Genomic DNA, 26,401 nt, shown 5'->3' with positions numbered 1-26,401 from the left:
AATTTAATAATGTAGTGGGAACTCGCTTGTACATAGAGGTTTCCGTAAATTGGGCGCTATTAATCCAGGGATGCCCTGTACTTTGTGCATTTCTGTCCCTGTGGCTCAATATTTTCTCCCAAAGACATTGCAAAGTTGGAGTGCGTATCCAGCAAGGAAAGCAGCCTCCCAGTCTCCTGCACGAATGAGCAGAAATGGTGAATTGTACTGGACTGTTTAAACTGTGAAGTCACCACATCTGACAAGTACTGTTGCAGCAGGGGCTAATGGATAGTTATCAGCCCTGGAACTCTTACCCATGTTTGTTTATAGCTTCTCCTCATCATTGCCCGGGGATCCAACCTGCGATTGGTCCAGCCAGCAAGGGTCAATACCAGGCATTCGTGCATTTTCTCTCTGAATCAGCCAATGAGTTTATTCTGCATCTCTTAATGCAGAATTAAGCTGAAAAACAATGTTGTGTAAGGAGGTATGTTTCAAGATGTGGCACAACTTGCAGACAAAATTTTAAAGTAAATTACAGTTGTTTCTGGATGCTTTTAACTTTTTCCTGGGTGCTCATGAATACACAAAGAAGAGTGCTGGAGGAGTAGGCTGGTAACTTTACAAAGAAAGACTGGCTGAGAAATCAGTTTCTTAGGAACCCACCTTGACAAGGTGGCGATGTAGTAGAGGTGCCTGTTTGATGAAACTCAAAATGAACCCTTTGAAAGTGGCTGATTTCACCACAGTATGAGAACAACAATGAGGTCATGGAATTGGAATTGGTTTATTATTGTCACATGTACCGAGGTACAGAGAAAAACTTGTTTTGCATACTGTTCATACAGATCAATTCATTACACAGTGCATTGAGGTAGTGCAAGGTAAAACAATAACAATATGCAGAATAAAGTGTAACAGCTACAGAGAAAGTTCAATGCAAGTAGACAATCAGGTGCAAGGTCATAACAAGGTAGATTATGAGGTCAAGAGTCCATTTTTTTGTACTAGGGAACTGTTCAATAGTCTTATAATAGCAGAGACACAAGAGACTGTATGATCACTGCCGTAACTTCTAATGTAACTCCTTACACACCGTTGTCGAACTTTCCAGCAGGATTCTGTATTAAAAGGACTAAGCTCTCTGGATAATTTACAACAAGACAGACCCTCATGCTTTCAGTTATCAGCCTAGTTTGTGAGTGGACTTAGTTAAAACTTCTAGATGTACTAAGGGAACACCAAGGGCTGTTTTTCTTAATTAAAGACTTGGGATCAGTATGAAGTCATTAGTTTTCAATGAACTCCCATCATTACTAAAGCAAAGGTCAGAACTCATTGCATAATCCTACTCTTTGTTTATCTAGTTTTGGACCTCCTTAAATGGGAAATGAAAAGCCAGGCCTAAACAGCAGCAGAGAGTTCATGAGATGTGCCATTAGATTTTGTTGTGTGTGTGATTGATATATTTAGTATATAAGCTGTCATCAAAGGATGAGGACAAAGAATCGCCTGGGATGGTGAGACCAAAAGAATTAAGACAGAAACAGGGGTACAAAGGAGAGAAGGATGAATTAAAGGACGAGTAACAACAGCAGCGCATCCCTTCCTGATGAGCTTAACTCATTCTATGCACGTTTTGAACAGAAGGGGAGTGGATTGTCACCACCCACCCTGACAGTCTCCAATGCAACTGGTGAAGCAGCCAGGATAATCAAAGACCCCACCCACCCAGGTCATTCTCTCTTCTCACCTCTCCTATCAGGCAGAAGACGCAGGAGCCTGAGGGCACGTACCACCAGGCTCAAGGACAGCTTCTATCCCACTGTTATAAGACTATTGAACGGTTCCCTTATACGATGAGATGGACTCTTGATCTCACAATCTTCCTTGTTATGACCTTGCACCTTATTATCTACCTGCATTGCACTTCCCTGTAGCTGTGACACTTTACTCTGCATTCTGTTATAGTTTTTACCCTGTACTACCTCAAAGCACTGTGTAATGAATTGATCTGTACGAGCGGTATGCAAGACAAGTTTTTCACTGTACCTCGGTACAAGTGACAATAATAAACCAATACCAATACTAAAGTATAGAAAGAGAAATAAAACAATAGGAAGAAAGATTGGATTAAAAAAGAGAAAAAGAATAAGTCAAGAAAGCATTACAGATTTAAATCTCCAGCAGTAAATGGATATTAAAATTATGAAAGGCATAGATAGGGTAGATGGTCAGAGTCTTTTTACCAGGGTGGGAATGTCAAATACAAGTGGGCAAAGGTTTAAGGTAAGAGATGGAAAGTTTAACTGAGACTTTTTTAAACAGCGTGGTAGGTACCTGCAACTCAGTTCCAGGGGTAGCTGGTAGAGGCAGATACAATTGCAACATTTAAGAGGCATTTAGACAGGGACATGAATAGACAGGGAATAGAGGGATACAGACCATGTGCAGGTAGATGGGATCAGTTAGATTGGCATGATGGTCAGCATAGGTGTGATGGGCCAAAGTCCTATCTGTGGGAATGAGTTTGAACAGTTAAACTCCATTCTGAGCCACATAGGTCAATTATGACCACTACAATCGTCATGCCATCACAAAGGTTACTTGTGATTTTCAGGTTTAATATTTTGTGGTGAGTTTAATGACCCAGGTCAGGTATGTTCTTAACAATAATGGGAGACCAAGGGCAGGTGGTGTTTGCAGAGTAAATTCTGAAGATTTCCTTCTCCAGGACTATCTTTTATCTACTGAATTACACTGGCCAATTTGCACATCAATGATGATGTGTTTGGCACATTTCCATTATTTTTCCATCAAGTTCCAGCCCAATTGTGAATTTCTGTATTATAGACACCCATTGTGAAATCTAATAACTGTTCCCAGGACAGCAATCATAAGTGCAATTTGCAGTAAGGAATTTAGGATGTTGTTATACTATAAAAGGCTGATTTTATAGTATCACATTCCCATGGGTATCAAGAAACCACGGGAGCTGAACTTGCCTTACACTTCTGATGATGAGGCTCCTTGCAGAGTGAACATTTGGGAAAAAATAGCACCATCATTTGTATCAGTGTATTTCAAAAATATTAAACAAGAATGGGATTGCAGTCCTAAAATATTTTGGCATAAGTGTAAACACTGTTTTTCCATAAAAAGACTCCTTCCCTTGTAATAACTAGGAATGGTAATGTTTCTTATTGTGTGATAAACAACTGACTGGAGATTGACTACTCCTGCTCATGTCATTATGCAGGATGGCTCCATTTTAATTCCTTTCTAGATTTATTATTCCCTTGGGATTGTGATTGTGATGGATATTCCTGCTGTTTCCTCTGGGTTAGGCAGACACTCAGTAAGGTTATCAATTCTATCGTTGATGCAGAGACCATTGTTAGGGCAACAGAAAGATCTGGATCGTATGTGTGCTTTAGTCTGAGGAGATGATAATAATCATTTGGCAAATCACATTGTACCAGCACAACCTTTCAAAAGGATGGTGCACACACTCTTCGGCTTTCCAAGTGGGTTACTAAAGCCGTCGTGTGCCTCTGAGCTGGTGCCAGCTTCATTGTCAGGAGCCAAGTGCTGTTGGTGGGTGCCAAGTGCTAAAAGGAGAGTTCTGTCAGTGGGAGGACGTTTCTGGTCCTTACCACAATCTGCTGGAAGGAGACTGGTTCTACTAGCACACATCAGGCATCCCTGATGGTTGGCGAAGGAAGTGGCTTTGGTGCAGAAAACATTTCAGAGTATTTGCATTATTTTTTTGAATCAACGATCCTTGTTGGTGGTTGGCTTAAGTAAAGGTGAGGTTAAAGCATCGGATGATGAAATGGCTTGCATGACATCACTAGTCTTGTAAGGCAAGCCAGGGATTCTGCTGGAAGGGAATGCCATAGAATGGGTAAAAGTAGTAGCTTACCAGTTGCTGTGCTCCCAGTCAAGACAATGGAAAACATCTGGCAGCAGGAGTTTAGAGTTGGCCCCGGCACATTGTTAATGCTCTTGGCGTGAGAGGGTTAGGTGTGAAGAAGACTAGACCAGTGCAACCCAGAGCAAACAAAATGCTGGTAGTATTTCAACGGGTCAGGTAGTATCTGTGGAGGGAAATGGGCAGTTGATGTTTCAGGTCGAGACCCTTCATCTGGGCCACTGTATCACACGCTTTCCTTATGATACCAACTCACTTTGCCCCTTTAATGTAGAGGAACAACCATTAAGCTCTGCTCCCCATTAGATACTGTTTACCCCCTCCTGTTTTGAATGATTCCCCATTCTATGGTGAACAAGTATAAGGAACCTTAGACAATTAATCCAGTTGCTATAAATGGTCTCTGCACACTTCTGAGCTCAGGATGATGAGCAACTCTTCTGAATAACTCTTGCATAAACCCTAACTCAAGTTCTGATATCGAGTCATAGAGTCATACAGAACGGAAACATGCCCTTCAGCCCAACACATCCATGCCGATCAAGATGCTCATTTGCCCACGCTCGACCCATATCCCTGTAAACCTTTCCTATCCATGATATTTCCTTGCTTGAGACAGAAACACTGAACCTCACAGTCTTAATGAATAGTTAGCAGTGAGGTCTTGAGGTACCTTGAGGAAAGATGGGCAGACCTCTGAATTCAGATGGGAAACTGGAAAATGCATTGATGAAGGGTCATTGCATGGTGCAGGAGAATGATGAAATTGGAATGTCCACCAAAGGCTGAGTTTTTTGAGGAAATCTCAGGTAGGGTGGATATAAGGAAGAGGCTGTGGATGTTGTGTATTTAGATTTTCAAAAGGCCTTCGACAAGGTGCCGTACAAGAGGCTGATTAATAAGATGAGAGTTCATGGAATTACAGGAAGGATATTAGAATGGGTGGAGCATTGGCTGATAGGCAGAAAGCAAAGGGTGGGAATAAAGGGATCCTGTTCTGGTTGGCTGCAGGTTATCAGTGGTGTTCCGCAAGGGTCGGTGTTGGGGCCGCTACTTTTTACATTGTACATCAATGATTTAGATTATGGAGCAAATGGTTTTGTGGTTAAGTTTGCAGACAACACCAAGATAGGTGGAGGAGTAGGGAGTATTGAAGAAACAGGAAGGTTGTAGAGAGATTTAGATAGTTTAGGAGCATGGGCAAAGAAATGGCAGATGAGATTCAATGTTGAGAAATGTGCGGTTGTACACTTTGGTAGAAGAAATAAATGGGCAGGTTATTATATAGATGGGGAGAAAATTCAAAGTACAGAAGTGAAAGGGACTTGGGGTCCTCGTACAGGATACCCTAAAGGTTAACCAGCAGTTTGGATCGGCAGTAAAAAAAAGCAAATGCTATGTTGGCATTCATTTCGAGAGGTATAACGTCTAAAAGTAAGGAAGTGTTAATGAGGCTCTATGGAGCACTGGTGAGGCCTCATTTGGAACACTGTGTGCAGTTTTGGGCCCCTTATCTTAGGAAGGATGTATTGATGTTGGAGAGGGTTCAGAGAAGATTTACAAGGATGATTCCCGGAATGAAAGGGCTTACATACAATAAGCGTTTGTCAGATCTTGGACTGTACTCACTGGAGTACAGAAGAATGAGAGGGGACCTCATAGAAACATTTCGAATGTTGAAAGGACTGGACAGAGTAGATGTGGCTAAGCTGTTTCCCTTGGTGAGTGAGTCCAGGACTAGAGGTCACCGTCTTAGAATTAGAGGGTACCCATTTAGAACAGAAATGAGGAGAAATTTCTTTAGCCGGAGGGTCGTGGATTTATGGAATTCTTTGCCACATACAGCTGTGGAGGCCCGATCAGTGGGGGTGTTTAAGGAGGAGATTGATAGGTATCTAATTAGTCAGGGTATGAAGGGATATGGGGAAATGGTCGGAAATTGGGGCTAGATAGGAATAATTTAGCTTAGCTCATGGAGCAGACTCGAAGGGCCGAATGGCCTACTTCTCCCTTGTCTTGTGATCTGATCTCAAAGACAATGTCCCCCATGATCATATAGTTGCCCCACAGTCAACGTCTGGCTCCCAATCTGAGGAAGGCCCTGTGCTGAAGGTAAAGGTTGCCTCTTGGGAATTGCAAGCCTGGGTGAATGAAATGCTTCAGAGAGAGAAAAAGGACAAAGACATAGGAAGGTGATTTTACTCGGTAAATCGGTAGGATTGCTGATTGCTTATCGTCCTTTGTTTTTTTTTATTTATTACACTGTCTTACAAGAACTGTGGCTTTGTTTATGTGCACTTATCAAGCAGAAACTAAAAACTAATTTGTAGAACTGTAGTGGGCTCTGCTCTGGCCAAAAGAGCTTAAAGTTGTTCAGTTCTCTGAAAATGGAAATAAATCTCGTGCCAGGAAAGTGGCACGTGGTTAAGGAAATAGGATGGTACTGCCCTCTTGTGAGCCGGTTGTATCTTACAAGTAAAGGTCATTTATAGTTCACAGCCCAAATTTCACCCTTCCTCTTCTGGACATGCTGGGGTACAGTTCAACTAGGAACTGCTCTGTGAAAAATGGCCATGTATCCACCTAGTTTTACCTTCCAGTACTGTAATAAAGTTATTGACTAATCACATCAACCAATCCTTACCAGTTGGTCGACAGCTGATGCAGATGGGAAAAAGATCTGCATTTCCATAGCATTTTAACGTCCCTTACAGTGAAGTACTTTTGTAGAACTGTTGCAATGTAGGAGACGTGGCATCCAATTTTCCACAAACAGCAATAAAGGTCCTTCCCATGTTATTAATGCCCAACTTATGGAAAGCCCGTATATACAAACAAGTGTTTGGGAGACTAGCAGGATGGATTTGTTGGTTGCTGCAAGGATGTAGGCATCTCCTGCCACCTGGGAGCTCAGTCTGTGACTGTATCTGAATGGTTGAGTAAAACACCCTGGTTTAACTATGAGTTGCTCTTGGTTGGCCTCTGTTTTTATTTAAATATATTGCCGGGCGGCTGCATTTAGAACATACAACATAGGATAAGATATCTTTATTAGTCACATGTGCATCGAAACACACAGTGAAATACATCTTTTGCGTTGAGTGTTCTGGGGCAGCCCGCAAGTGTTGCCACGCTTCTGGCGGCAACATAGCATGCCCACAACTTCCTAACCCGTACATCTTTGGAATTTGGGAGGAAACCGGAGCACCCAGAGGAAATCCACGCAGACACAGGGAGAACGTACAAACTCCTTACAGACAGCGGTGGGAATTGAACCCGGGTCGCTTGAGCTTTAATAGCGTTACGTTAACCGCTACACTACCATACCGTGCCTGCCTATAGAACACTACAGCACTGTACAGGCCCTTCGGCCCACAATGTTGTGCTGACATTTTATCCTGCTCTAAGATCTACCTAACCATTCCCTTCCACAGAACCCCCTAGTTTTCTATCATTCATTTCTGACTTAAGACCTGTTTGGGTTACGAACTGTTCTCAGGAGTGGAACCCTGCCTCGTAACCTGGGGAAGCCATGTATAATTAAAACAGATATATTCTATTTTAGTGTCACTGGGTGAAGGATAAAAAATTACCAATAACTCTCCGGCTCTTCTTTGAAACAGCGGGCTTTGGTTAAACATCTAAAGAAAGCAATCCTCACAGGTGAGAACGGAGTGGCAAAGACCCACAGTGATCTTTGGGAACTGCACACTGAAAGTTTCCTTTCACACCATCAGTATCTGAAGTTACTCAATTTCACCAAATTTGATTTTCTACCCAATTTGCACCTCTCCACTATCTTGCCCTTTCCCTATGAAAATTTGCCTGGTTGGTGGTCAGTTTATCTCATCACCGTGGAGTTAATAGCAGAGCCCACTCTTGCCTTCACTTGGTACAAAAGGCACTTTCTTATGGTTCAATGTTGGGATGTGGGCATCTCTGTCAAAAGGGGCAGCATTTATTGCCTTCAAGAAGGTGGTGGTGAGCCTCTGTGAACTGTGGCAGTCCATGTGATGAAGGTGCTGTAAATGAGTTTATAAATGGGGGCTTTGAGACCTTTTACAAGTTCATGGCGTTCCTGTGGGTCTGGGGGATCTCATAAGGGCAGATATTATGAATCTAATGTCATTCCACTAGTTTTTCGGTCACTATCATTGCTATAAAGTTTTTATTCTAGATTTATTTAATTAACTCAGTTCTGGTCGCCTCACTACAGGAAAGATGTGGAAGCCATAGAGAGGGTGCAGAAGAGATTTACAAGGATGCTGTCTGGAATGCGGAGCGTGCTTTATGAAAGCAGGTTGAGGGAACTCGGCCTTTTCTCCTTGGAGAGACGGAGGTTGAGGGGGGAACTGATAGAGATGTATAAGATGACGAGAGGTATTGATCGGGTGGATAGTCAGAGGCTTGTCCCCAGGGCTGAAATGGTGGCCACAAGAGGACATAGGTTTAAGGTGCTGGGGAGTAGATATAGAGGAGATGTCAGGGGTAAGTATTTTACTCAGAGAGTGGTGAGTGCGTGGAATGGGCTGCCGGAAATGGTGGTAGAGGCTGATACGATAGAGTCTTTCAAGAGACTGTTAGACGGGTGCATGGAGCTGAGTAAAATAGAGGGCTATGGGTAAGCCTAGTAATTTCTAGGGTAGGGACATGTTCGGCACAGCTTTGTGGGCCGAAGGGCCTGAATTGTGCTGTAGTTTTTCTATGTTTCTATGTTTCTAACTGAATTTAAGTTCCTCAGCTGACATAATGAGGTTGGAACTCTTGCCTTTAGATCATTAGTGCAGATATCTGGATTAGTAATCTGGTAACGTAACCAAACAAAAGCAAGTAAAAAGTGGGAATTATAGAGCCCCACAGCACTGAAACAGGCCCTTCGGCCCATCAAGTCTGTGATGACCGTTAAGTACCCAATCCCATTTTATCCTCCCCTCATTCCCGTCAACTCCCCTGAGACTCCACCACTCACTCACACACACTAGGGGCAATTTACAGTCACCAATTAAGCTACGAACCCATAGGTCTTTTGGGTGTGGAAGGAAACCCACACGGTCACAGAGAGAACTTGTAAATTTGCAGTGGAGGTCAAGATTGAACACAGGAACTGTGAGGCAGCATCTTTGCTCACTGTGTTACTTCTCTGTCCTAAGTCCTGGCTAATCTTTCCTTTATGAGGTTGCTGCACGGCTATTCCTGACCCGAACCATGATCAGTTAAATAAGAGGGCCTGCTTTCGGACCTTTACGCTCCTGTGACCTGTATAGCAGCAGCACCCCAGTCCGGTATTTACCACACTGAACTACAGACGTAGCCTGCTTAGTGTAATCCACTGAATTAGATCTAAACAGAATAAATCAGCTCATGCAAAATAAAATCTGGAAACTATATATACTGAACTCATTAGCATCTGAAAAATATAAAGCTAAGTTAAGAACATATGAACATAAAGCATTACAGCACAGGACAGGTCCTTCTGCCCACAATGTTGTGCCGACCTTTTAACCTACTCTAAGATCAATCTAACCATTCCCTCCCACATACCCCTCCAATTTTCTATCATCCATGTCTCTTAAATGTCCCTAATGTATCTGCTTCTACCAGTACCCCTGACGAGCATTCCATGCACCCACCACTCTGTGTAAAAAAACTTGCCTCTGATATCCCCCCTGTACTTTCCTCCAATCACCTTAAAATTATGCCCCCCTTGTGTTAGCCACTTCCACCCTGGGAATAAGTCTCTGACTGTCCACTCGATCTATGCCTCTTCTCATCTTGTACACCTCTATCAGGTCACCTCTCATCCTCCTTCTCTCCAAAGAGAAAAGCCTTAGCTCGCTTAACCTGTCCTCATAAGACGTGCCCTCCAATCCTGGTAAATCTCCTCTGCACCCTTTCTAAAGCTTCCACATCCTTCCTATAGTGAGGCGACCAGAACTGAACACAATATTCTAAGTGTGGTCTAACCAGAGTTTTATAGAGCTGCAACATTACCTCGTGGCTCTTGAACTCAGTCCCCTAACTAATGAAGGCCAACATGCCATACACCTTCTTAACAATCCTATCAACTGTGCAGCAACTTTGAGGGATCTATGGACTTGGACTCTAAGATCCCCCTGTTCCTCCACACTGCTAAGAATTTTGTCATTAACCCTGTATTCTGTCTTAAAATTCGACCTTCCAAAGTGAATCACTTCACATTTTTCTGGATTGAACTCCATCTGCCACTTCTCAGCCCAGCTTTGCATCCTATCAATGTCCCATTGTAACCCTTGACAACCTTCTACACTATCCACAACACCACCAAACTTAGTGTCATCTGCAAACTTACTAACCCACCCTTCCACTTCCTCATCCAAGTCATTTATAAAAATCACAAAGAGCAGTTGTCCCAGAACAGATCCCTGCAGAACACCACTGGTCACAGACCTCCAGGCAGAATACGCTCCATCTACACCACTCTCTGCCTTCTATGGGTGAGTCAATTCCGAATCCACATAGACAAGTTTCCCTGGACCTCATGCCTCCCGACTTTCTGAATGAATCTATCATGGGGCACCTTATCAAATGCCTTGCTAAAGTCCATATACATCACATCCACTGCTCTACCCTCATCAATGTGTTTTGTCACATCCTCAAAGAATTCAATCAGGCTTGACCTGATTGACGCATGAGGCATGACCTGCCCCTCACAAAGCCATGCTAACTATCCCAAATCAGACTATGCTTCTCCAAATGTTCATAAATCCTGTCCCTAAGAATCTTTTCCAATAGTTTGCCCACCACTGAAGTAAGACTCACAAGTCTATAATTCCCAGTGTTATCCCTACTCCTTTTCTTGAACAAAGGAATAACATTTGCCACCCTCCAATCATCTGGTACTACTCCTGTGGCCAGTGAGGATGCAAAGATCATCGCCAAGGGCTCAGAAATCTCTTCCCTCACTTCCCATAGTATCCTGGGATATATCCCATCCGACCCTGGGGTTTTATCAATCCTAATGTTTTTCAAAAGTTCCAGCGCATTCTCCTTCTTAACATCGACATATTCTAGTTTATCAGCCTGTTTACACTGTCCTCACAAATGTCAAGGTCTCTCTCACATGTGAATACTGAAGCAAAGTATTCATTAAGGACCTCCCCCACCTCCTCCAACTCCAGGCACATGTTTCCTTCTCTATCCCTAATCAGTCCTACCTTCACTCTAGTCATCCTCCTGTTCTTCACATACGAGTAGAACGCCTTGTGGTTTTCCTTAATTCTCCTTGCCAAGGCCTTCTCATGCCCCTTCTAGCTCTCCTAAGTCCATTCTTAAGCTCCTTCCTGGCTATCTTGTAAATCTCTAGAGTCCTGTCTGATCCTTGCTTCCTAAACCTTAAATAAGCTTCTTTATTCCTCTTCACTAGATATTCCACATCCCTTGTCAACCATGGTTCCTTCACCCTACCATCCTTTTCCTGCCTCAATGGGACAAACCTATCGAGAACCCCATGCAAGTGATCTCTAAACAACCTCCACGTTTCCATTGTGCATTTCCCCAAGAATATCTGCTCCCAATTTACACTCCCAAGTTCCTGCCTAATAGCATCATACTTCCCCCTCCCCCAGTTAAACAGTTTCCCACACCATCTGCTCCTATCCCTCTCCAAGGCAAGGGTAAAGGTCAGGGAGTTGTGGTCACTGTCTCCGAAATGCTCACCCACCAAGAGATCTGACATCTGACCAGGTTCATTAACTCGTACCAGATCCAAATTGCCTCTCCTCTAGTCAGCCTGTCTACATATTGTGTCAGGAATCCTTCCTGGACACACCTAACAAATTCTGCCCCATCCAAACCTTTTGCACTAAGGAGGTGCCAATCAATATTAGGGAAGTTGAAATCACCCATGACAACAACCCTGTTATTTTTGCACCTCTCCAATATCTGCCTCCCGATCTGTTCCTCAGTGTCTCTGTTGCTATTGGGGGGTGTATACAGAATACTCCCAATAGAGTGATTGCTCCCTTTTGACCTGCACCCACACTGACTCAGTAGACGATCCATCCAGGACGTTTTCCCTTTCTGCAGCTGTGATACTATCCCTGATTAGCAATGCCACTCCCCGACCTCTTTTACCTCTCTCCCTGTCCCTTTTGAAACATTTAAACCCCGGAACATCCAGCAGCCATTCCTCCCCTTGTGACAGCTGAGTTTCTGTAATGGCCACAACACCATAGTTCCATGTACTGACCCATGCGCTAAGTTCATCACCCTTGTTCCTGATACTTCTTGCATTGAAATAGACACACTTCAACCCATCCAACTGACTGCAATTTTGCCCAGTCAAATGCCTGTCCTTCCTCACAGTCTCTGTACACACTGCATCAACCTGTACACCAACTGCCCCATCCTCTGACCTATCACTCGGGTTCCTATCCCCCTGCCAAACTAGTTTAAACCGTCCGCAACAGCTCCGGCAAACCTACCACAAGGATATTGGTCCCCCTCCAGTTCAGGTGTAACCCGTCCCTTTTGGTAATGGAATTGGTTTATTATTGTCACTTGTACCAAGGTACAATGAAAAACTTGTCTTGCATACCATTCATACAGATTAATTCATTACACAGTGCATTGAGGTAGTACAGGATAAAAACAGTAACAGAATACAGAGTAAAGTGTTACAGCTACAGGGAAGTGCATTGCAGGTAGACGATAAGGTGCAAGGTCATAATAAGGTAGATTGTGAGGTCAAGAGTCCAACTTGCCATTTGTACAGGTCATACCTTCCCCAGAAGAGATCCCAATGATCCACAAATCCAAAACCCTGCCCTCTGCTCCCCTGATTATAGAGTCCCCTATCACGATTGCTCGCCTCTTCTACCCCCTTCACTTCTGAGCTACAGAGCCAGACTCAGTGCCAGTGACCTGACCACTGTGGCTTTCCCCTGGTAGGTCGTCCCCCCCAATGGTATCCAAAGCGGTATACCTGTTATTGAGGGGAATGGCCACAGGGGTACTCAGCACTGCCTGGCCTATTCCCTTCCCCTCTCCTGTCACCCAACTACCTGCCTCCAGCAACTTAGGTGTAGCTACCTCTCTGTAGCTTTTATCTATCACCTCCTCATTCTCCCATATGAGCCGAAGGTCATCCATCTGCAGCTCCAGTTCCTGAACATGGTCTGCAAGGAGCTACGGCTGGATGCGCCTCATGCAGATGTAGTTATCGGGGAGACTGGAGATCTCCCAGATCTCCCATATCTGGCAGGAAGAACACACCACTGACCCTGGATCCGTTGTCATTACTTTAGCTGGGCAATAAAAACCAAAAGTCCTACTTCTCGCTCCAAGTCACCACCCTCGCTACCTGGAAAAGAGCAGGGTCCTGACACTCACCTCTTTATACGGCTCCCACTTCTCGCACCAAGAGTCCCGCTTCTCGCTCCAAGTCACGGCCCTCGCTACCTGGAAAAGACCATAAGAACTGAATAAGGAAAGCAGGAGAGCCCCAGGAGGTAACCGCTTGATAAACAGATGGAAGAAGAGTCATCCATTTTCCAGGGTCTCCACATCCCATGTGCAGCAGCAGGACTGGAAGGCTCCAGGAATGGGGGCAGGATGCAATGACAGGTGACAGCATTGTGGAGGCTAGTGTATTCGCAGGAATAGATGAAAATGGAAACAAGATTGCACATACAGAAATCTCAGGGGCACGTTGTATAGCATCAGTCGCCAAGGAACAGGACATCTGGCATTTTTGGAGAGAAGGTGCTTACCCGAGAAGGTGCTCTCCAACCTGCAAAGGTGTCCTTCAGTGTGCCCCAGAATGAGTCAAGTGGGGTTTGTCATGTGTACAAGTATAGTGAGGTACAGTACAATGAAAAACTTCCAGCAGCATCACAGGCACGTAGGTACAGACAGCACACAGAATATAAACTAAACATAAATTACACATAAAATTATACCATACAGTGGAAAAAATGACCGTGCAAAACCAAGGCCATAGTGCAAAAAAAAGACACAATCGAAGACCTTTGTAACATGGTTTATCAGATGATAAGTATCCTTTAAAATTAAACACAGCAGAAACTGCTCTTTCTGTCTCGCTTTTTGATCCCTTCCTTTATGTTTTGCTCATTCTTCTCCATCGTCATTTCCCTTTCATCCCTTTTCTGCCTGTCTGTTCCCCCCCCCCCCCCCCCCCCCCCCCCTCGCTCTCTCTTCATCTTTCTGATTTCATTCTCTCTCAATTTTTATTTCAAAGACCATTTAATCTCCATGAAATAACACATGTTATAAAGTACAGATTTCAATAGGACGGGCAGTAACAGCTGTAGCAAACCACTTCTTTCAATAAGGTGTAGTTAATGATAGCTCTCATTTCTGCTAGTCCAGATGAACAATTAATGGCTTCCTGGGTGGAATAGCAGATTGTCGAAGGTAGAAGATGAAGATTTATTCGTGACTTTTTTGAACTGAAACGTGTTCTTCAAATTTTAATTATGTAATACTCATTTATTTGCTTGCAATTGTATGCCAGGCAGTTTAGATTCCACCAAGTGTGTGAATTCGGGAGATTAAAGATTACCAAAAGTAATCACTTGTTGTATCCTGTGGCAACATTCCTAAAGACTGAAATGTTAGCAAAATGAGATTATAATCCCTCTCCAAAAAGTTAGGGAAATAGATATTTAATTATTGAGAGATATATGTCAAATGTTTAGTTCTAAGATTTCTTTATTAGTCACATGTACATCGAAACACACAGTGAAATGCATCTTTTGCATCGAGTGTTCTGGGGGCAGCCCGCAAGTGTCACCACGCTTCCGGCGCCAACATAACATGTCCACAACTTCCTAACCCGTACACCTTTGGAACATGGGAGGAAACCAGAGCACCCAAAGGAAACCCACGAAGTCACGGGGAGAATGTACAAACTCCTTACAGACAGCGGCTGGAATTGAACCCGGGTTGCTGGCGCTGTAATAGCGTTACGCTAACCGCTATACTACCATGCCTGCCTATCAAGTTCATTTAAGTTTGAAGTATTCTCCCCTCTTTCACAACTTTTATCTTGCCACGATCTCTTCTTAATCTTACACAGTCTCTCATTCAAGAGGGTGGGTTTGCAACTCTTTCAATAAAATTTTGCAAGAACAAAAAGTTTCTACTAACCTGAGTGAGATACTGGTCCTGTCACACCGTGCCTTCCATTCCAAATGAAAGATAATCATGCAGCAGGTTAGAAAACATTCTTTGCCTGAAGTACCTCTGAGTAATCACTGTGACCAACCGCAAGATACACCCTGAAGCAAGGGCTGAATCCATGGGTTTATTGGTTTTGGTAACTGTGTTTGTCAGTTGCCTAAAGATGACGGAAGAGAAACCCACGAAATAAAACTTGCCAGTGACACAAAGCAGCTGCATTGTAACCAGGTGAAGGTATTGGAATGGCAAGGGGCATTAATAGATTGTGTGACTGGACAAAGCTATGCCAAATAGCTTTCAGGGTAAGGCAAAAGTCAGGTCATCACTTTGGACATAAAATGTACAGAACAGAAATCAGATTGCATCTGTTTTTGGTGCTCTAATATAAAACTGTACTTAGCACTAATACTAAATTGGGTCTCCTGCAAAAGGAAGGATAATTGGTTTAAAAAAAGACATTTATAACATCATGGTTTATCAAAGGATGTTGGCCTCTATGTTTGGCAATGGACTGGAATGCAAGGATTTGAAGTTATGCTGCCCCTGTACAAAGTTCTAGACACTGCCACTAGTTCTGGGGCCTTGGGTAGAGTCCACCATAGATTTACCAAAAAGATACCTGTACTCCAAGCATTAAATTATGAGGAGAGTCCTGAAACAGGAAGAAACTTCATTGTATTTTCAAGATATTAAGGGGAGCTGATAAAGTCAGTAGCAAAAACCTATTTCCTTTACTTGCAGAGATTAGCGCTGGTGAGGGGCAGGGGGTAGACTAAAAATGTTCTGAAATCAAAAACAAAAAGTGCTGGAAGAACTTAGCCAGTCAAGCAACATCTGTAGAAAGAGAAACGAGTTAATGTTTCAGGTCAGGAACCCTTCCTCCAAACTGGGAGAACAGCTAAGAATACAGTTTTCAAAGCACAGCTGGTTGGAGAAGTGAGATGTACAACTCTCTGGACCCCTTAATGGACTGAAATTAGGAAACACTTCCTCACACAGATTGTGCTGGAATTTGGAAGTCTGTTGCACAAATGGCAATTGTTAATTTTAGATCTGGGACAGATAGATTTTGTTAATCAAATGTATGAAGGGATATGAGGAATAAAATAGGTTTATTGAATTAGAAATCCATAATCAACCATTGGTGTACAATCGAACTAATCTCTGTGAAGACAATGTCAAGGCTGTATCATTGCCCCAAAGCATTTCTCAATCTTTCTCACTGCAGTGTTATACCTCTCCTCCATGGGCATTTAGAGGTCAGGGAGGAGGTAGTGTTAGGTCTCCTAAACAGTATTAAGGTGGATAAGTCCCCAGGGCCTGATGGGATGTACCCCAGGTTACTGAGGGAGGTGAGAAAGAAAATTGCTGGGGTCTTGACCAGTATCTTTGTGTCCTCTTTGACCACGGGTGATGTCCTGGATGACTGGCGAGTAGCTAATGTTGTTCCTCTGTTTAAGAAAGGAACAAGGGAAAATCCTGGGAACTATAGACTGGTGAGTCTCATGTCAGTTGCAGGGAAATTGCTGGAGAAAATTCTTAGAGAGAGGATACACAAGCATCTGGAATCCAATGGCTTGATTAGGGAAAGCCAGCATGGCTTTGTGCAGGGCAAGTCATGTCTTACTAACCTGGTTGAGTTTTTTGACAGGGTGACGAGAGAGATTGATGAAGGTAGAGCTGTGGATGTCATCTATATGGACTTCAGTAAGGCATTTGACAAGGTTCCACATAATCGGTTAATCAAGAAAGTTTGGATGCATGGGGTCAGTGGAGAATTGGCTGTGTGGATCCAGAACTGGCTTGCCCGTAGAAGACAAAGGGTGGTGATTGAAGGGACTTATTCGGGCTGGAGGCCTGTGAGTAGTGGTGTTCTGGAGGGATCTATGCTGGGACTTCTGCTGTTTGTGATGTACATAAATGACCTGGACGAGCATGTTGATGGATGGGTTAGTAAGTTTGCAGATGATACCAAGATTGCTGGAGTTGTGAATAATGTAGAAGACTGGCGTTGGATACAGCGTGATATAGATCGGTTGCAGATGTGGGCAGATGGAGTTTAACCAGGATAAATGTGAGGTGTTGCACCTTGGTAGGACTAATGTCAAGAGGCAGTACACTCTTAAGGGCAAGACGCTTAACAGTGTTGAAGAGCAGAGAGACCTTGGGTTGCAAGTCCATGACTCATTGAAAGTGGCTACACAGGTAGACAGGGTGGTTAAGGTGGCTTATGAAATGCTTGCATTTATTAATCAGGGTATTGAGTATAGGAGTCAAGAAGTTATGATGCATCTCTATAGAACCCTGGTTAGGCTGCTTTTAGAGTATTGCATGCAATTCTGGTCATCTCACTATAAGAAGGATGTCAAGGCTTTAGGGAGGATGCAGAGGAGGTTTACTAGGATGCTGCCTGGATTAGAGGGCATGTGCTATCAGGAGATGCTGGACAAACTTGGGCTTTTTTCTCTGGAGCGGTGGAGGCTGAGGGGTGATCTGTTGGAAGTGTATAAAATTATGAGGGGCATAGATAGGGTGGACAAGCAATATCTTTTTCCCATTATTGAGCGATCCAATACCAGAGGGCATGCATTTAAGGTGAGAAAGGGTAGGTTCAGAACAGACACGAGGGGTACGTTTTTTACTGAGAGAGTGGCAGATGCCTGGAATGCGTTGCCTGATAGGGTGGTGGAGGCAAATTCATTGGGGACTTTTAGGAGGGGCTTGGATGGGCACATGAATGAGAGGAAAATAGAGGGATATGGTCATTCTGTGGGTAGGAGGGAATAGCTATGTTGGCACAACATTGTGGGCCGAAGGGCCTGTTCTGTGCTGTACTGTTCTATGTTCTATGAATAGGGCTGATCTTCAGATGTAATGGGAAACAGTTCAACCTACAGTGGCTCCACTCCAGAACCAGTCACCTGAATCTCAGTGGTCGAGCTGCTACACACAGACACTCGCATTTACATGTGCAAGATCCTCTACCATTTTCTGTCCTAATTTGTTCACGACAAGACCCTGGAAAATGTGGACCATTTCCCATATCTCGGGAGCCCCTCTTGGTCAAGGCCAACACAGACATTGAAAGTCATCACAGCCAACACAGACTTTGGTCAATGAAGAAAAACTTTGTTTAAAAATCAAAATCATAGACATGGCATAAAACTCATGGCCTACTATATGCTTCTAGGATCCAGACTATCTACATCAGGCATTTCAAGGCACTGGAAAAATGCCATCAATGCTGTCACGGTAGTGTAGCGGTTAGCGTGACACTATTACAGCGCCAGCGACCCGGGTTCAATTCCCGCCGCTCTCTGTAAGGAGTTTGTACGTTCTCCCCGTGTCTGCATGGGTTTCCTCCGGGTGCTCCGGTTTCCTCCCACATTCCAAAGACAGTCGGGTTGGGAAGTTGTGGGCATGTTATGTTGGCGCCGGAAGCGTGGCGTCACTTGCGGGCTGCTCTCAGAACACTCTACCCAAAAGATGCATTTCACCGTGTGTTTCGATGTACATGTGACTAATAAAGAAATATTAAATATTAAATCTTTGCAAAGTCCTCCAAATTCCCTGGAAGGATAGGCAAATTAGCACTCCTTGGTCAACATTGACAGTGTCGAAGCCCTAGTTACTCTCAATTGTTTGGCTGGCCACATTGTTTTCATGCCCGACACACTGTTCCAAACTCTGTTGTGAGAGAATGTAGTAGGCAGATAGAAAGATGCTGCAGGTTAAATAACACATTCCTCCACCCAAGTTCTTGTGTTCCGGAGTTTCAGGCTGCAATGTTGTACTTATGGTATTCTGCCGTTAGGTGGCGGAGATACGCTTCTGTCAGATCCGTGCTGTGCCAGCAGCAATGGGTTTATGAGGTTCAGCAGGAAATAATTAATTCTTTGATTTGGGAAGTCGATTAATTCTAAACAGAAGCATTGTTTCAGAGAACTGTGTGGTGCAGTGGGTTAAAATATTGTCCTGTTGCCTTGGGACCTGGATCTGAATCCAACCCAGAACTGTCAGGCATGAAAACCACCTCTCTCTCTCTGAACCACTGTCTAAGGAGCTTCAGTGAGCCTTTGACATGACAGCAGGAAACCCAGTGTGGAAATGAAAGTGCCCTTTGGCTTGTATGCTGATCTGTGACAGGCCATGACACTGGGGCTAAGGTGGAAAAGGCTCTTATCTGTGTCAACTGATGATATATCTGCTTCGGAGGCTTCAAATACTAAAGTATGAGTAAAGCTTGCTGTGCTCCACTCTCCACTAGATGGTGCACCTTCATGCACTTTCCTCCCTGACTGTTAGTCATCCACGGCAAAGGTAAAACCAGTCTCTGTAATGTAATCCGTTTACAGAGCTTAGTCTAGTAAGGAAAAAAATTACCCTTCCACTAGAACATAGAGTGTAGAACACTATAGCACAGAGTGGGCCCTTCAGCCTACAATGTTGTGCCGATGTATATAAACCTACTCCACGATCAATCTAACCCTTCTACACAGCCCATAACCCTCCACTTTTGTTACATCCATGTGCCTGTCTCTTAACTGTCCCAATTGTATTAGCCTCTACCACCACCCCGGCAGTGCGTTCCAGAACCAACCATTCTCTGTGTAAAAACCACCTCTGACATCTCCCCTAAACTTTCCTCCACTCCTTTCACCACAATCAACAAAAATCTCCCTTCCATGACAGGGTCACGATCACTGACTGATGGTGTATGAGTGACTTCTCTTCTGTAAGCCAGAAGATAAGTGTACATAGTGTGCTGGTTATGAACTGATAGCACCCTTACCTCTGAACCAGAGGTTTGTCAGTTCCCATCCTAGAGCGAGTAATCCAGACCAGGCTCCAGAGCCACACTGAGGGAGTACTGGAGTGTTGGGGTTGGAATTTGTCCTTGGTCACTTATGATAAGCATGGTAGTGTATCAGTTAGCGTAACGCTTTACAGTGACAGCGACCCGGATTCAAATCTGACCGCTCTCTGTAAGGAGTTTGTACATTCTCCCTGTGTCTGCGTGGGTTTCCTCCGGTTGCTCCGGTTTCCTCCCACGTTCCAAAGACGTACGGGTTAGGAAGTTGTGGCATGCTATGTTGGCACCGGAAGCATGTCGACACTTGCGGGCTGCCCCCAGAACACTCTATGCAAAAGATGTGTGTTTCGATGTACATGTGACTAGTAAAGATATCTTATAAAACAGAAATTTTGGGAGCAGAGCTGATTGCACAGTCACAACTTTATTGCAAGCGTTGCATAGGAGACCCAAGGAGAAATTTCCACCCTCTTCCCTAGCGACTGAGACATTAATCTCAGAACCTGGGGCCTTCAAGGTTTGATTGGGCTGTTGTAAAAAAGAGAGGGAGCCTTCTTTATGTCTTGACCAATTTTCGATCCACAGCAGTAAAAAGGATTATCTGGTCAAAATCACATTGCTGTTTGAGGGATTTTGTTGTGCACATTACCAGTGCAACTCCTAGACTACTGGCATAATCGGACCTCAAAAGTACTTCATTGGTCGAGTGATGCTCGGTGCATCTATTGGATGGCGCGGTACAGAAATAAGCTTCCGTCTCTGCTCTCCTCCACATTCCCACTTGTTAACTGAGATCAGCCGGTTTGAGTATGTTGTGAACAAGTGAGCAGTGAATGGAGCTCAATTATGTGGCCTTGCTTGAGAAGCCTGTTGATTAAAAAAGAGTCACCGGGGTACCCTGTACCTTTTGGAAGAATGTTCTGCAGTGAATCCCCACTCCGTGAGTGGAACAGGGAGAACTAGTGACTGTATACAAACTAGTATCCAGGATTATTTAAAGCTTTATGGTTATCTCAATCTATTGAAGCATCCAAGTATGTGCAGAATGAACACCAAAATAACAAGATTTATGGCAAATAGAGTAAGTTTAAAGTCAGAAAATCCCAACAAAATGTGTTCCTCAAACCGAAGACTTGTGATTTGTTTAACCAGTGTGAACTAACGGATTGAAACCTTGATATAATGATGATCATTCTATCGGTAAACTCGCTTATGGCAGTGAGAAGCCAGCCCTGTGAGGAGTTAATGATCAATTAATGTTCTGTTCTCTGTTGCAGGCTTGTCATGGGTGCGCGACGGGATCCAGTTGTGACTGCAGTGGTGTGAAGGGTGAAAAGGTACGTTTTCAGAACTCTTCTGTTCCACAAAAATCTTGGATGTGATTCCTCGTGAGAAATCCCTGCACCTCTTTTGACAGTCTGACCTGACGCTTCTCCATGCAACATGAATGATTCCAACAATATAGTGATTGGAGTGGAACACGAGTGCGACAGTTTCTGGAGAAATGCACACCTTCGGAAATTTGACCGGGAGCCTCCGTTGGCGAATCATATTTCCACCGATGCTGAAGTTTCCCCAATTCCACAATCGAGCCCCACCTCCACCATTGACCCCCTGACTGAGGGCTTCAACACCATCCCTACTACTGTGGAGCAGCAAGTGAAGGAAAGGCCACTGTTGGCCATAGGCACCATGGAAACTCTCTGGTAAACCCCCTAGAACAAGTCATAAAGCAATACAGAACAGAAACAGGCCTTTCAGCCCAACTCGTCCATGCCGACCAAGATGCCCATCTAGGCTAGTCCCATTTGCTCAAGTTTGACCTATATCCCTCTAAACCTTTCCTATCCATGGACCTGCCTTTTAAATGCTGTTATTACACCTGCCTCAACCACTTCCTCTGGCAGTTCATTCCATATACCCACCACCCTCTGCGTGGAGCAGTTGTCCCTCTTGTCCCTTTCAAATCTTTCCCCTCTCACCTTAAACCCATGCCCTCTAGTTTTTGATTCCCTTTCCCTGGGAAAAAGACCGTGTGCATTCACCCTACCTATACCCCTCCTGATTTTATACACCTCTATAACATCACCGCTCAGTCTCCTACGCTCCAAGGAATAAAGTCCTAGCCTGCCCAACCTCTCCCGCGGGCCCTCAAGTCCTGGCAGCGTCCTCGTAAATTTTCTTTGCACTCTATCCAGCTTAACGACACCTTTCCTATAACGGTGACCATAACTGTGCACAATGCAATACTCCAGTCGCAGCCTCACCAACGCCTTGTACAACTGCAACGTAACGTCCCAACCCCTAGACTCAGTGCCCTGACTGATGATGGTCAGTATGCGAACCTCCTTCTTCACCACTCTATCTACATGTTTCAGGGAGCTATGTACCTGTACCCATGGTCCTAGGTGCATTCAAGGGTAAGTGCATGGCAGCCCACCAAATGGTTCTCATAAAGATCCATTACCACAAAGTTTAGGTGCCACAGAAGAGGCCCTTTACACTTTATGCACTTAAGGACCTTTTCTTTGCACAATCCACTCAAGGATGGAGTTGGTGGCTACTGCAAGGCGAGCGCCTGAGTGGGAGGCTTGAAGGGATGAGATTGGCCCTGCAGAGTAGTTGTGGGGTGGGCATTGACCTGGAGATGGGTGAATGGTGAGGGGTGCATTGTAACCTGGAGATCTGTCGAGCAGTTTTGGTAGTTGAATTGATAAAAGTGTGGGGGAAATGTAAGACTAAAGATCATTGGGGGCAAGATGGGCTGGGGTTGGGCACGGTGATGAAGGGATGGGGCAGTATCCGGTTTGGGGAACTCAGGACCTGAGGAAAATCCACTGCAGTGGGTGAGTATTTTACTGTGGCCTCCTGAGCCTCTGACACATTTGGTTTGTCACCAGTCAAAGGTATGTGGACCTTTGAAGCCCACCACCTCCATGTGTGGTTTATGCCTTCCAGAGGTCCCACTTCCGTGGACCAAAACCCTGGAGGTGGAGTTCAGGCATGTTTTATTCGCCTTTGGACATCACCTTGCATGTCCAAAGTCCTCAACCATCAACGATTGGCAGGGGATGGCAATCAGCAGCTAGGACTGGGGTGGTTATGATTGGGTGTTGGGGATAGCTATGGTCCCAATCTAGTGAAGAGGAGGGAAGGGGTTGTTGGGGTTGCAGTCAGCTACAGTGAAGAGTTAATGATCTGGACACACGGAGGGCCCAGAAGGAAAATCACAGACACTGTGGAACTCACAGTTGGTCCCAGATTTTCCTGATTCCTTTAATGAAATTGAATTCTGCATCACACACAAGCAATGTGCCATGCAATCCAATCTCCCAGTCACAGACCTTGTCCAGTTACCAGCAATTTTGTAATAATAATTTGCTCCTTTGTAAACTGTCAGAGAAATGATGCACCTCATCTTGATGGAAGCTGGGCTTTTGTGTTTTACAAACATCACCACCACGCTCAGGCTACAAGTTGCTGCAGTGCCTACAGGTTCCACGAGGTGGCCCTGTTACAGTGGTAATCAATATAAACGCTCAGAGTCACTGAGAAATTCTTTCTCAGAGGAGGACTATTTTGTGCAAAGGTTGCTAATTGCCAAGTGTTCCACAAAGTTACTTCCAGCTCCTCCATGAACATGGTGCGGAGATGCCTAAACATGTGCAGTCATGTTCAATGATACGCCAGACACGTTCGGAAGCCACGTCCACTAAATTCAGCTGCACGTGTGTGGCCCGTGAACGGCATGATCCACCCATGCAGAAACAGCCCTTTGTGACACATGCAAGGACTGCTTGACCATAGCTTTACAGGGTCCCTACCCCACCAGGTTTGAGGCCATGTTGTGTGTCACTTCAACCCACCTAGAGATGGGTGCATTTTAAGTTCTCTACTTGCCCCACACTGATGAAACACTCGTGACTTTGACACTTTACTTAATACAGTGAAACAGGATAAAGATATATCAAATTTATTATGGTATATTTAGTGAACAAAGCATATTTTTCAGAATAAAACTCATCTCACCTGGATTTCCTACTGCCCATTGTGATCCAGTCTCCAGATCACTAACTTGTCACCCTAGCCAACCCCAACAACCCCTTCCCTCCTCTCCACCGGACCAGGACCAAAGCTATCCCCAGCACCCAGTGGCCAGTCACAACCATCCCGCTCCCAACAGCTGATTGCGATCCCCTGCCAACCCAGGCACACAGATTTCTGATTTCCCTCGACCCCCAACAAGTCCTCCCTCTGTGAACCTCAGTCTGCACCCAGTGATCCACAGTCCTGCGGCAACCTGCCCAAGTTCCTCCACAACGCCAGACCAAATGGTGGAAAGTATGCAAGGCCAGTTCCACGTCCTTGCCCTCATGCAAACTTAAGAGTGCACTAGTTTAACAAACCTTTCCCGATGTGAAAGGGTGCCTGACCAACCGAGTGTTATTCCTTTAGGAAGTCCCATCACTTGGTCCTATTTTCCACAACCACCCACGAACGGCCTGATGAGCTAAATCACAGGTTGGTTTCTGCCCTGCCCCTCTTGTACCTTCTCAGAGCAGCTCATCCAATTCCATCCTCTTCCCTCCACTTTAACCCCAACATCTGCCTATTCCTCAACCTTTAGATTAGTGATTTGCTGCCCCTCCTGATTTCAGTCTCTGTTCCAGCTGAACTTGAGTCTTTCCCCTGTCCTTGACCCTTTCTAGAACCCATCGCCACAGTATCTATCTTCCTTACCCTCTCGGTCATGCTAACTCATGTGGCCCAGACACTGGATTGCAGGTGTATGTGGCCACTTCCTTTTAACCCTCCCCGCTGCCCAACTCATCCCCTGCAGATCACCGCCCCCACCCACTCCTCCTTCCTATGTCCAGTCCTGGAAACTCTCTTCACTTTAGGGGTGCCAGTTAGCCAGTATTTTGACCTTCGTTTAGCATGTTTCAGCAAGCATCCATCCAATTGAATGGAGATCCCTTTACAACACTTTCACTAGTCTCCAGTAAAACCGTTACTCTGGCAGGGCCTCTGGGTATGAGTGCCCAGCCTGGCTCCTTCAGAAGCAAAGAAGGGAATGCAGATTTGGGCATAGTTGGCACAAAACTGGGAAAGACATTCATCTTTGTCTGCTCACTAGTCCAGGATCAAGTTGTAGAGAATAGCTAACTCCAAGCATTTCTTCTCTTCCCTTCTGCTCCCCTCCAACACTTTCAAGAGCTTTCATGGATGTCTTTATCACTAATCTTGAGAGCCAGCACCAAACTGCACCCTGGTCTCTGCAGTCTCTGTCGTTTGTCCTCTCATTGTCTCTCCAAACATTCCTTGCTAGGGAAAGTCACCTTATCTTCCCTTGCTTGTCCTTAAACTTCCCTTTCCAGCCCCTGTGCTTGGGAGTGTGCTAAATGAACATTGAACATAGAACAGTACAGCACAGAAACGGGTCCTTCAGTCCACAGTGTGCGCCAAACACGATGACGAATTAAACTAATTCTCGTCTGCCTGTACTTGATCCATGTCCCTCCATATTCATGTATCCATCTAAAAGCCTCTTGAACACCACTATCGTATCTGCTTCCACCACCACCCCCAACAGCCCATTCCAGGCACCTACCACCCTCTGTGTAAAAAAAGACCTTGCCCTGAGCATCTCCTTTAAACTCTCCCCCTCTCACCTTAAATGCATGTCCTCTAGTATTTGACATTTCTACCCTGGGATAAAGAATCTGACTGTCTACCCATCTATGCCTCTCATAATTTTATAAACTTCTATCAATGTGCAACAATCCAGAGAAAACACCCGCTATTCATCTAACCTCTGTTATAGCTTGTACCCTCTAATCCAAGCAATGTCCTTGTAAACCTCTTCTGTACCCTTCCTAAAGACTCCAAATCTTTCTTGTAACGGGACGACCAGAACTGCACACAATGAGGGCCATCTCACTCCCCTGGAGGACTGAAAGTGGTCTTGGAGAGGGACAGTTTAATGAAATCAGTGACAAATTAAAACAAATGGGAATGCAGAGCCTCTCAGCCACAGCAGGACAAGTTATACCCCACTGATTCTCTGAAGCATATCAGTGGTGCAAGGTTGGAAACATTTGTACACATCTATATTGACAGGATTAATTTGCGTTCTCTCCTCCTCATGGTTAACTGATTGATCTCAGTTGCCTTTTGGACAGAGAGGTGTCATATCAGCAGGCTGATGGTGTGGGTCTTGCTATCTACCAACGGCAGATGGTTTAAAATTTCCCTGGACTGTGGGTAGGCACTGGTCCTATCCAAAGAGCAGGAGTGAGATTTCCGTGGTCATGCACCCAGTGAGAATTTCATGATTCCTCCTCTTGCATTCCATTCTTTCCCATAAAAGTCACACCCAGACCCTGCTTCACTGCCAGTGGTGTTAACATTCACGCTTTCGAATGTATTGAGAGACGGATGCTCCAGCAGCAAGTCTCGTGGATTACCTCAACACCACCCTCCCCCAAAAA

The 26,401-nt window shown here is 44.7% G+C and overlaps 1 protein-coding gene across 3 annotated transcripts in view; it reads left to right on the top strand.

The window, feature by feature from the left end:
* col4a5 (collagen, type IV, alpha 5 (Alport syndrome)) overlaps positions 1–26,401 on the top strand; it is a 210,240-nt gene that overhangs the window by 75,726 nt on the left and 108,113 nt on the right. For all 3 annotated transcript variants that reach the window (XM_052022091.1, XM_052022090.1, XM_052022092.1), the window contains one exon: positions 21,188–21,247. In XM_052022091.1, coding sequence (XP_051878051.1) covers positions 21,188–21,247 — 60 coding nt within the window. The remainder of the gene's footprint in view (positions 1–21,187; positions 21,248–26,401) is intronic.

The sequence above is a fragment of the Pristis pectinata genome, chromosome 8 (genome assembly GCF_009764475.1).
Source record: "Pristis pectinata isolate sPriPec2 chromosome 8, sPriPec2.1.pri, whole genome shotgun sequence".
Classification (NCBI taxonomy): Eukaryota; Metazoa; Chordata; class Chondrichthyes; order Rhinopristiformes; family Pristidae; genus Pristis; species Pristis pectinata.
This window is presented reverse-complemented; position numbering and strand designations above follow the sequence as displayed.